We start from the raw sequence: 13096 nt of genomic DNA, 5'->3' as shown, positions 1-13096 counted from the left end.
TTATTTGTAAAATCCTCTATTATCATCAAATCCTCATATCTTATTTTAGCTAAACATCCATAATATTCAATTATATCATATATCATAACATTTTCCCAGTATTGATTAACATTTGATTGTATGAATTTTATTTGGTTTTTTAATAGTGATAATTATTGTAGTTAATACTCTTTATGTATAGTCTAAAGGTGTTTTCTCATATCCAATTGTTAGTTATCATATCAACTCCACATTATATACATTACTATCAATATCAATTATTATTCAGCTATATCTGTTACAAGAAAAAGCAATTAGGTTTAACTAGTTTTCAATTGTATTCATCAATCTATCAGCCAGTTCCAAATTATATATATTGCTATCCATATCAGTCATTATTCAGCTATATCTATTACAAATTGAAGTAATCCGATTTAGCTAATTTTAAGTTGTATTCTCCCATCTGTCAGCCTGTGTCCCTCCAACAACGAGATTTCCTCAGTCCAATAGCCATTCGTTGGATAAGTTTACCAAATGTTTCCATAAGCAAATCCAAACAAAAATATTTCGGCACCTTTGGATTCTGAATGTCGGTGATGAAATAATAATGTTGTCCTAGGCTTATAAAATTTCCCAAATTAACTTTAATTCTCAAGGGTGGATTTTCCATTCCTCCTGCACTCTGTCTCTTTAAATGAGTCGTCTTTATAGCTCCCCCACTCCTCTCTTCCTCTGAGATAGACCAGACACCATTTCTCACATTTTCCATTTGTGTTTCAGGAACATTTAAGCATTCAACGATCTCAGTTTTAGCTTCATATTTTATAATCAGTTGGTCCAGTTTTCTTTCCAGTTTTTGATAAGAATCGAAAAGTCCTCTACACGCAGAAAAAAGAGCCTGAAATGAAATCTTAGAGGTATTTTGGGACGCCATGATGTGTCGTAGTTAAAAATTAGAAGCTCTCTTTTTTTTTCCCCACCGGCTTCTAAGCACTTTTTTTTAGTCTCTTACAGGCTGTCAATCTTATCTAGTTGTAAACAGAACTAGGTAGTAAAGTAATAAAAATGTCGAATCGTGACGAGCTAATTAGTAGGAGATAAGTTTTACGATCCACTTAGGGAGATTCAGAGGGGGGAGGATGTCGCGGAGTTTCTTGAAGCATTTAAGAAGTAAAGTAACCACCAGTCATAAATCCATTAGAATAAGCCAATTCGCCGCTAAATCTTCCTGTTCTTTGGTTTCAATTAGCTTAATTTTTTAACACGAACAGTCTCTCTTGGATAATAAAATCAGCTTACCAGATGACATCACTTCTTCCATTCTTAGGGGCAACCTGCAGTTTCAGTTAGCACGCAGCTAATCCAAAAAGGAATTGGCACGAGGAGTTAATACCCCCCCCCCCCAGAGATTTGCGGGTATCTCTGAGGTCCTGGGCCTCTCCCCACCTTCACTGTCGTCTACGGGACAGCTAGAGTTCAAAGAACCCGTCCAAAAATCCTTCGGTATAGAGGAATTTCAGGAGTAGCCTGAAACTCCATCTTCTCACTGCTAAGCCCCGCCTTCTTTCCGGAACTTTTTGTTGTTGTCCATAAGTATGCATAAAATGATAAATACTAAATATCTTGTATATAATTCTCAAAAACAATTTAAGTGCCCTTCAGTATATGAGAGAGTATACCTTATACCACTCCCCAATTTCTACACTGTCTTAGTAAAAAAAAAAAAACAGAACTAATGAATTGAGTCCTCTGCTTTTTTATTCATAGTCTAAAGCACTGTAATTCTATAGTCACTTTTGTGAGAGAGAGTCCCTCTGAATTCAGTGAATATCTTTCCAGATAGGATACATATCATGTATTATTGCAGTAGTAAAAGCACTGCTGAAATATTTTTGCCTAGACCTTGTTTTCTAAATCGCTTATTTATTTATTTTTCATTATTTAATAATTTAAAGAAAAGGGAAATTGATTCTAAGCTATGCTGGAACTTAATACTTTTGGATTGGATGAAGATAGCTCATTGTGTTAAACCTCAGTTATTTTTAGAACAGCTGTAAACATCAAAAGATACACTTCATAAGGCTGTTAGTGCAAATGAAGCACTACATTTTGAAGCATTCAATCAGCTTTGCCCTTTGCAAGTTCATTCAGGTACTTAAAACTCTTTATGCAAACACATTTTGCAAAGCACCTCTTTTAAATGCTTCACACAGCCTGAGTACTTAAAATAGGTTAATGAAAATTAATTGGACAGGTAAATTGTAATAATGTAAATACAAGCAGTTGCTGACTTAGAACATAAAACACAATTGTAATATTTTGTAACAACCCCCCCCCCCATGGTCACATGATTGTGTTTTTGGTTGCAGGGCCAACCAAACTGGCTCACATTTACACATTTTTGCCAAGTGCCCTGCAATCATTGTAATCTTCTCTACCTGCTTACCCAGAGAGTCAGTGGGAAAGCCAACAGGAAGGATTGCAAGCAGAGAGAATCAAGGGAAACTAAAATAGCTCAGTGGCCTGCAAGAATAGAGGTGAAATACAGAAGAAGGATTTTCCCTCTCTGCAAAGACGGAAGCAAAAATTCCCTCAACAACCTGCAGGAATGAAACTGAAATCCTGCTGAAGGATTTTTCCTCCATGCATGAAAGGAAGGAGAAATCCTTCAGTGGGCTGCTGGAACATCTGGCAGCAAAAAGGCTTCCAGCCAGGAGGATTTCACCTCCACACAGAGCTGAAATCCTCCTGGTGGGCAGTTTTTTCACTATACCCATTTAACAACTCAGGAGATTGCTTAATGACTGCAACCGTGAGTGACAGGATTGTGATCATTGAGTGAAACAATCACATGTCTGTCTGTCTCTGAACAACCAAGATTCCAATTCCAATTTTGCTATAAGTCGATGACTACCTGTGCTGCTAAAAAGGTGTGTCCCTTAATAAGAATAATATATGCTTGGGATCTTTCTCCTTGCTTATCTTTTTAAAAGATGTATGAGGTTAATAAAACATAAAACACAACATGTGCATGTGCATTCTCTGTATCAGGGAAATCAACCTGGTATTTATAGACATAGTTGAAAACTCTATATAGTAATAGCAATGGCACTTAGACTTATATACTGCTTTACAGTGCTTTACAGCCCTCTATAAGCATATTTACAGAGTCAGCATATTGCCCCCAACAATCTGGATCCTCATTTTACCGACCTTGGAAGGATGGAAGGCTGAGTCTACCTTGAGCCTGGTGAGATTTGAACTGCCAAATTGCGGTCAGCTGGCAGTCAACAGAAGTAGCCTGTAATACTGCATTCTAACCACTGTGCCACTGTGGCCATCAAATTGCCTATTCCTGGTTTACTATGATTTGCAACATTTGTTAGTTTCATCAAAGAGACTTCTATAACTCAAATTTAATATCCCAAGGATCATTTAAGTATTATCTTTAAAAAAACTTTTTTAGCGGAGGAGGTAGCAATCACCACGGTTCTCCAGATTTAGTAGCCTCAACCACTGTGTCTTATCTTTCAGCCATTTAGACTAGGAACATTTAGAATGAAGGGTGTAAAATTTCTTTGATTGGTTTTATTTATTTTATTCACTTTTCTCCTCTTAGGATACTTTCTTTTATTCTCTGGTGTATGACCCATCACTGAAAACACTTTTGGCAGACAAAGGTGAAATCAGAGTTGGACCCAGGTATCAAGCTGATGTACCAGATATTCTCTCAGAAGGTAAGCATGCTATATTTAAAATTTTCCAGTGCCAGCTTTTATTGTAAATGATACAGTTTTGTATATTGCAGTTTGTAAGTAATCTGAATATGTACCATGCAGATCCCAAAGATATTTTTTAAACAGTTTAAACATCCAGTTTCTAAACAGAATTTTTTGAAAATACCATAATATACCTTGTATGTTGGGTTGTTTGGTTTTCTGTGCCTTTGATTTATGGCACAGATTGGCCATTCCATGTCCTGTGAAATTAACTTTAGTGCTTGAACAAATAATGTGAAAGTTGTATGAAGAAATAGACTCAGTATATGGTTAAAGGATTTGCAAATCTTCTGGTTGCTGTACTTTTTCTATATAATAATGGACTTGTATAGATATCTATATATGTGTGTATCTCTGGTGAAATACTGATTTAGTATAATTGATTATGAAATATTGTGAAGATAATTGTCTATTGTTTCTCTGATGTAGCTAATTTTGAATTTTAGCCCCTAATTATAAGTGACACTTAGAATTGGTTTTGTTTTTTTTTAAAGTTAAAATCAGCATGACGAAAATCGTATTGTTACAATTATTATTACAAATACCACATACACAGGGAATATGTTTGGAACAGGTTCATACTTGTGCTTCGGAGAACTTTTTATTTTGAAGTTTATATTTTTAGTCTTACCGTATTTTTTGGAATATAAGACGCACCGGAGAATAAGACGCACCAAGATTTTGAAGAGGCAAATTTTTTAAAAAAGTTTTTGCACTCTTGCATAGCCTTAAGGAGGCTTGTAGAGTGCTCCTGGGGGGTGGGGCGGCAAAAACAAGCACAAAACGGCCCATTTTTCACAAAAATGGGCCTGTTTTTTTGTCAAAAAAAAGGGCATGCATAGCCTTTAGGAGGCTTATAGAGTGCTCCTGTGGACGGGAGGGGGAAATTGAGGAAAAAACGGTCTGCTTTTTACTCATTTCTGCTCTCCCCAGCCCCCAGAAACACTCTGAAAGCATCCTAAGGGCTATACATGGCCATTTTGGTGAAGGGAGAGGGGTTTCAGGAGGCAAAAAATGCTGCATTCAGTGTATAAGACCCAGATTTTCAGCCTCATTTTTGAGGGGAAAAGGTGTGTCTTATACTCTGAAAAATACGGTAATTGAAACTTACAAAAATGATTCAGTGATTCAAAAATTAGAGCATGTTATGAATATGGTATTTTATGTGCTTATTCATTTTAATAATAACAATAAAAACATCCAACCAATCTTGATTATGAGTTACTGAAAAGAGCAAAATATCTTATTATATATTATTTATCATATGTATTCGTTGCTTAATCAATCACAGACTGCTGACAATTTGCAGTAATAACATAGTTAAACATAAAAATTTAAAACATAATATAATAAAAAAATGGAAATTATATAGAAATAAAATAATGGAAATGAAAGTGATATACTTCACATTAAATGCCCTCCAGAAAAATTCATTTAATTTTTTTTGCAATACCATTAAGGAAGGAACAAATCTGATTTCCGAGATGAGGCCATTCCACAAGACTTGGCACTGCAAAAGGAAAGCAGCACTTTCTGACTCAGCTCTCATCACTTCATGAATGTAGAAAGCAATTAATAGTTTTTCCAGGAAGAACATACCAGACAGGTAGATTCCGCTTGGAAGAGAAAATCCTTCAAGTACCTAGGAATCAAACAATTGTGCATGTATCTACCGTCAAGTCATGGTATACTCTAGGCCAGTGTTTTTCAACCACTGTGCCGCGGCACACTAGTGTGCCGTGACATAGTGTAAGGTGTGCCGTGGGAAAAACACTTTATATATAGTCAACATAGGCACAGAGTTAAATTTTTTTAACATTTTCTAATGGTGGTGTGCCTTGTGATTTTTTTCATGAAAAAAATGTGCCTTTGCACAAAAAAGGTTGAAAAACACTGCTCTAGGCAACTATTGCACAAGTCCCTGCAGTTTTCTTGGCAAGATTTCAGACGTGGTTTACCATTGCTTCCTCCCCAGAGCTGTGAGAGAGTTACTAGTCACAGTTGCCTAGCAGGCTTTGTAGCAATGGTAGGACTAGAGCTCAAAGACTCCCAGTTTCTACCAATCTGCCTTGTACCAGATTGGTTCCATCAAACCACATAGGGCTTTATAAATCAAAGCTAGCACTTTGAATTATATCTATAAACCTATACTTAGCCAATGTAGGGCATATAACAAAATATTCTATGTTCCTTTAGATACCACCTGCTAGTAAGCAGCCCAACACATTCTGTTTCCAAGTGCCAGTAGAAGAGAATAGATGTAGCAGAAATTTGAACTTTGAAGTCCTTGGTGCTCTCTGAGCTTGAATGCTTGCTTTTATATGTTTTATTACCCAGCCAGGTAACATCATCAGTGCATTGTTTTCAAGTTGTCCACAAATGGAGCCTCGTATAGAGCCCATTGCATTAGTCTAGGCAGGTAGTGATTATAGCTAGAGCCTTGTGCCCTAGAACTAGTGCACCAGCCAAAGCTGGGCAGTTGCCCTCCAGGTCATAGGCTTCATCTGCCATTCAAACAATAAGAGGAGTCTCAAGATTTGGCTATCTCTCAGGAGCCTCCCTCTCAAGAGACAACTCAGAGACAGACTAAAAACTATGATGAAACAAGAGTAACTCCATCTTGCTGTGGAGACACTCTGAGCACTGAGAAAAGACCTTTGTAGCATCCCAACCCAGGACCGTGAAGTATAATTGGATGATATCTGATCCTGAACCAAAGGGTGACCTTTCCCTGCAACTTCAAATAGATATTAAACAATAGGGGAAGAATTGAATTGTCTGATACACTACATATCCATTGGACATTGTCCAACCTCTCTTTCCTCATTGGCAGAGATTGGGACTGACTGATGAAGAAGGAACTGAACTATTGCAAAACAGTACTTCCAATATCTAGTGCTCACAGGCAGTCAATGATTCAATACTAATGATGGTTAGATCGTGCCCTGGTATCCTTTAGATGCGCACCACCACAAGGGGGCCTGAGCCATTCAAGTCTTCTGCCTCTAGCAACTGATTGCCCAAATGGGTTTCGGAGGGAACTGGCAGATATTCAAGAGCCGAGGTGGTGCAGTGGTTAGGGTGCAGTACTGCAGCTGACTGATATCTGCAGTTCAGCGGTTGAAATCTCACCGGCTCAAGGTTGACTTAGCCTTCCATCCTTCCGAGGTGGGTGAAATGAGGACCCAGACTGTGGGGGCGATATTCTAACTCTGTAAACCGCTTAGAGAGCGCTGAAAGCCCTATGAAGCGGTATATAAGTCTAACTGCTATTGCTGAAGCTCTGGTTATGTCTTAGAACCAAAGGGCAGCTGAACCTTTGGATAGGATCACATCTGTGTGGCCTTTATTGACCTATGGCTCACATAGGAGCTGGGGGTTCTGAAAAGGGCAAAGAGATGTCTAAACAGCTGCTGAAGAAAAACGAGGGATGAATCTGACTAGATGTGTTACCTTGTGGTGATAAGAGCAGTGAAACACTATTATTTCCATATTGCATCTGCAGCATGTTGCCTGGCATGCCTGTTCAGAATCATCCATCCTTGCTGTGATAGGGCGCTCAGTTGATCATCTTGAGGGCCATGCATAGAATTTGTGGAACACTTGACAAAGTCATTTGAATCCATTTCCAGTTGTAATACATGTGTGATGCAGATCTATTAGACATGTCTATGGAAAGATCTTATCCAGTTATTTAGGAACAATTTAATGTTTTTGGATTTGATCAAGTATTCAAGGTCCTCAGCACAACCACCAGTCAATCATCAGCTGTTCCTCCTGGCTGGTGAAAGCCTCCAGAACAGTGATGACTAGGTACGATAGGTTCAGGCAGTGATAAATTCTTCATTGCAGGAGTGAACATTCCTGGGATCTTTCAAGGAAGCTGCAGTCTGCCCCAGTCTCTTGATCCCATCTGCCTAGACAATTTTCATCCAATCTCTCACCTTCTCTTTTTAGGGAACGTGGTAGTAAAAGTGGTTTTTGTGGCAGCTTCAGTGGGTCATGGATAAAATGAATTAACAGAGTAACAGAGTCCCAAGTTGAAAGGGACCTTGGAGGCTTCTATTCCAAACCCCTGTTCAATGATCTGACCATTACAAGGGGATTGATTGCCAGAACATTTTTATTCCTGATGTTGTTCATAAAACTAATTTCATCTACAGTTTGTGTGAATATGCTTCAGGGACGAACATGCCCTATGATTTTTCTAAAAAATTAAATATATTGCTAATAGGATCAGTTGTGATTAGAGTATTAGAGGAGATTCAAATTCAAATTGCCTGTAGCAATGAAGTATACCTGGCTAGTTATTTTTTCAGGCTAAATGGCTTCATAGGATAAAGTAGAAGGATGAGTATATCCAGTATGCTAAGCTTCATGGTAGAAAGATGATTTTTTAAAAATATTAAAGCAATAAAATATAATGATAAGTATAAATAAGTGAAAGTAATATTAGGTTTCTCGGGATACATTTAATTGTCTATTAGTAATTGTATTACATACTGGACAATGTCAATAAATTAATACTTTATATTTCAATTATATACAAAATCCCAAAAATAATTGATAATTTAATTTATACATTAAAACTTGTTCTAAAATATTAACCACAGTTTTAATTATTGGAAAATGTTATTGCTGGTTTCCTAAAATGAAAATATGGAAAATATTTTCCTAACTCTCTGGAAGACTGACTTTTCCAACCTTATTTCACCTCAAAGCACATATCTTATAAGTAAGATTTCTAGGTCATGAAACTGGAAGTCCTTTGACATTACAGGTTTCTTGGGTTTGGAAGGAAAAATAGAGGCAGGTCTACCCCTGTTGATGTCAGGGAAGTGAGGTTCTGGCTGCACAAGTGTGCAGCACTTCCTGCTCCTTGTTGCAGTATATCTGCCGACCGTTCTGAACACCCAAATAAACCTTGGCACAGTGACTGAAAACCACAACTCTAAAAGTTAAGATAAAATTATCCTGCAATGCTAATCATGGCTTTATTTTATTTCCAATAGTAGACATTTTGTAACTGTTTAATTTACTGGTAATTTCTTCAAGCAAAAAAAGACATCTTGATTATCTTGTTATCTTGTTATCTTGATATCTATCCATATTTGTAAAATCTCCAGAAAATGCTGATGTGCCCAGAAAATAATCATAGGTGTTATAAAGGATTTATTTTGAGGTGAAAGTAGAAATTGAATTATTGACTTATTCAACAATGCACCCTGTATAAATAAAGATTTACAAACTTGAACTTTGCATATTGTGTCTTCATTTGGACAATTCGGAGATGCAGACCACTGATGTGATGTGGGGATTTTTCTGCAAGAAAATATAGTGGAAGTAAAGATCAGAGACAAGCTGTCTAGCCACAGAAACAAAGATATGGATTACTGAATTGCACAAATATTGTCTAATTGCTTTTTGTTGCAAGAACAAATGACACTGCATTCAGGAAAAGCTATAAATTACTTTTATGTTGAATCGGTGACTAAAAAGCAGAGATCTATAAGGAATTAAGTTGGTGGACTAAGTCTATATTTAAGTACTGTCCGGACTCTGTTGAAACAAAAAAAAATGAATGTAATTACGTGATTATGGGTTGGATATCTAAAACTACTAAAACTCTTGTGTCTCTTTGTAATCTTCTGTTGAGCAAAATTGGAAGGTCTAGGCAACAGTGATTGAACCAGGGTAGCTCAAATGGCCTAACTTACAAAATGTTGGTATCCATGACTCCTGTAGGAATGAATATGTAGCTGCTTAAGCTCCATCACACCTTCCAACTACACTAAACAGAAACCTGCAGGTTGCATAGCACATCAATGGGATTGTCATATCTTCATCCTCTTTCCTGTCTCCTCCTGGTCCCTGCACTCAATTATCTGGTTGCAAGGCGTGACTGGTAAGCAGCAATTGGCTGCTTTAGAACAGAGACTGAAGTCTGAAATTTCTTAACAACAGTGGGCAGTGAGGGTGGGATGAAGGAGTGACTGATGTCTGCTGGCAAGATAGAGCTGGCTCAGGGATGCTGGGGGTTGACAGATCCCTGGACAGAAGGCACCCTTGGGGACATGGGAGCAGTTTTCTTGCAGTCCACAGCTTTGTTTCTCTTCCCCTCACCAAAGTGACAGATAGTTCTGAGGAGGAAGGGAGGGGGAGGATGGATTTCCAAGCTCCTCCCAGCTTTCTGCAAGCAATATCAATGGGGAAATTGACAGGCAGTTAAAAGTCACTCCTCTTACCACTTGTTTTTTGCCCACTCATGATCATTCTATTTCTCTATTTCTGAAATATCATTTAAAAAATGACCAAAGAGGTCCTAGGCTGACTAGTACTTGATAAAGTTTTAGAGAAATTTGAAGTGGATATAAGATTCCCAATTCAGATGTTTATTATCAAATGAAGGCATCTGTAAAAAAATATTATATTTTACAGGTTATGTGATAGCAACTATTTCTTCCTGAAATAATATTTTTATTGCTTATTTAATCAGTTAAGTTTAATCTGCTATGTTATTTCTTCCAGGAGAAACAGATGACAGAGAACAGGCAAAACTTGAAGTAAAAGTTTGGGATCCAGATAGCCATCTCACTGATCATCAGATTGACCAATTTTTAGTGGTAGCACGGTAAGATTTATATACCCAATTTGGACTTTGAATAATGTAATGGAGTGTGAAGTAGTGTTTGTTAATGTTTTAATAGTCATGCTTGCTGAAATAATTTTAATTTAATTTTATAGTCTGGTGAGATTCCAGTTTGACTATCAAATTCACCTTTTCTATCCTGTTGCCATACTTTTTGAAACTTTGAGTACAGTCTCAAGCATAAGCATTACTCTGCTGGGTTGGGTCTGTGACCCATATAGTTTAGAAGTCTTATGACTGTGATCAGCCAATTACACAAGGAAGCCTACTAGTCTGCCAACAGATGGTCTTCAGAGGCACCCACATGACCATCAAAACTAATAGCTGTTGATCCCCATGACTTACAAAAATTGACCTAATCTTTTCTTGGGACCAACCAAGCTAGTAGCCAGTACCACATCTTATGGTAGACAATTCCAAAGTTTAATTGTGCATTTTGTCTGTCGCATTTCTTCCAGAATTCAGTTTCATTGAATGAACTCTGGTTCTAGTATTTAGGAAAATATAAAATAGCTTTTCTTTGTCTACTTTATCTATATATACCATGCAAACTTTCTATCCCTAAATCATGACTACTCTTATCCACTCATTTCTAAACAAAACATTCTCAAATGTCACATCCATTCTTCATAGAGAAGCTGCTGTCCTCTATTAAATCTCTAACTCTACTATATCCTTTATGAGGTATGGAGATTAGAACTGTACACAGTATTCCCAGTTGACATTGCACCATTAATTTATATAATAAATAACTTGTATTATAATACATCTCTCTTTTATTTTTGTATATATTTAATTTATATATTGTCCAACTCCCAATAATTATTATATTATATTAATACCACTTATTATTTCCCTAACATGATTTTTTATTAGCAGAGCTGTAATCTGTTTATATCTTCATTGAACTGTTTATATGACTTCAAGTCACTACTAGCTCTGATCTTGGATGTAGGAGCAAATACAGGTCTTAAATGACCTTTTCCGAGGCTATCATAGCTTTAGTCATTAAACAAACAGTCATAAGTTGAGGGCTGTCCCTAGTTCAACGATGTTTCTCTTGAATTTTCAATATCATTTTAATTTCTTATAAGTTTCATAAGTTAACCGTTTCCATAGGTTATTTGCAAATATTAGCTGTTGTTGTAACAGTTTATTTCGATTAGAGATATTTATCTTGCCTGGAGGTTCCTTTAATTCTTCTTTGTTTTCTTTTTATCCCATCCAAATAGGCTGTATTTTCTCTCCATTCTTCTTTTTAACTTCAGTATTATGTTATATTAATGAACCTTTTACCCTTGTTTCCCTGAAAATGCAACCTGTCCTGAAACTAAAGCCTTGCCACATTTTTCGCATGGGCAAAAATATAAGCCCACCCCCGAAAATAAATCCCCTGGACAACCCACCCACCCCAGGCCAGGCAGAGCACCGCTCATCGACCTAGCGGTATCCTGAAGACGCCAAGCCGCAGGAGCTGGCACTCACATTGCTTGCCGCCTTTGGGATACCACTAGGTTAGGGAGTGGCATTCTGCCTGGCTGGAGGGGGGAGTTGTCCAGCTCTCCCTGCAGTAGCCATCGCCATGCTCCAAGTATAACATCTTCTCCGGTTCCAAACTCGGCTGCCAAGTCTTCCAGCAGTGGCCGCTCTAGGAGTGCGCTCTATGGTTGTGGGCTGGCTGCTGGAACACTCTGTAAGAGAGTCTTCCAGACAGAGAGTCTTCCAGCAGCCAGCCCACAACCATAGAGCGTACTCCTAGAGCGGCCGCTGCTGGAAGACTCGGCAGGTGAGTTTGGAACTGGAGAAGACGTTATGCTCGGAGCATGGTGGCGGCTGCTGCAGGGAGAGCTGGGCCTGGACATGATGAGGCTAGGAGGCATGACTGCTGGGGGCGGAACTGGCACTCGTGCAACACCCTTCTCCGGCCTGGCAGAGCTCCATGCACTGACCTAGGGGGTATCCCTAATGTGCCAAGCCGTGGGAGCTGGTGAGTGGGCAGAGCACCACGTGGCTTGGCGTCTTAGGGATACCCCCTAGGTCAGTGAATGGTGCTTTGCCCGGCTGGAGAGGGGATTTGCCAGGCAGTTGCTTGTGAGCTTGGTCACCTGAGGCTGTGCCCGGCTGTTCGGGAGCCAGTTCACAAGGGAGCAGCCGCACAGCAACCCCCAAACAATAAGCCCTTCCCTATATAGGAGCCAAGGTGGCGCAGTGGTTAGGGTGCAGTACTGCAGGCCACTTCAGCTGACTGTTATCTGCAGTTCAGCGGTTCAAATCTCACCGGCTCAAGGTTGACTCAGCCTTCCATCCTTCCGAGGTGGGTGAAATGAGGAACCAGACTGTGGGGGCAATTTTCTGACTCAATTTGCTAAAAATCTGTAAACCGCTTAGAGAGGGCTGAAAGCCCTATGAAGCGGTATATAAGTCAAATAAATAAATAAATAAATAAATAATCCCAAGGCCATATTTTGTAAGTAAAAAGAAAATAAGACCCTGTTGGGGAAACACGGTACTTCCATCCCAAACCATTGTTAAATTAGTAAACTTTATTTAAGTTGTTTCCAAAATACTTTGTTAATTTCCAATTAATTATTAATATTTCATTTCTGTGTAAAAGAAGTACAAAATAATAGAGTTGGAAGAGACATTGGAGGCCTTTTAGTCCCATCCTCTGCTCAAGCAGGAAACTATA

At 38.4% G+C, this 13096-nt stretch overlaps 1 protein-coding gene across 3 annotated transcripts in view; it reads left to right on the top strand.

Moving 5' to 3' along the window:
- The window catches only part of MTA3 (metastasis associated 1 family member 3), a 122405-nt gene that overhangs the window by 44928 nt on the left and 64381 nt on the right, over positions 1-13096 (top strand). For all 3 annotated transcript variants that reach the window (XM_087717719.1, XM_087717717.1, XM_087717718.1), the window contains exons 6-7: positions 3599-3716; positions 10287-10389. In XM_087717719.1, the coding sequence (XP_087573845.1) occupies positions 3599-3716; positions 10287-10389 (221 nt within the window). The remainder of the gene's footprint in view (positions 1-3598; positions 3717-10286; positions 10390-13096) is intronic.

This window comes from Thamnophis sirtalis, unplaced genomic scaffold (assembly GCF_051295495.1).
Source record: "Thamnophis sirtalis isolate CommonGarterSnake01/CBP01778 unplaced genomic scaffold, rThaSir2_p1.2 scaffold_6, whole genome shotgun sequence".
NCBI lineage: Eukaryota > Metazoa > Chordata > Lepidosauria > Squamata > Natricidae > Thamnophis > Thamnophis sirtalis.
This window is presented reverse-complemented; position numbering and strand designations above follow the sequence as displayed.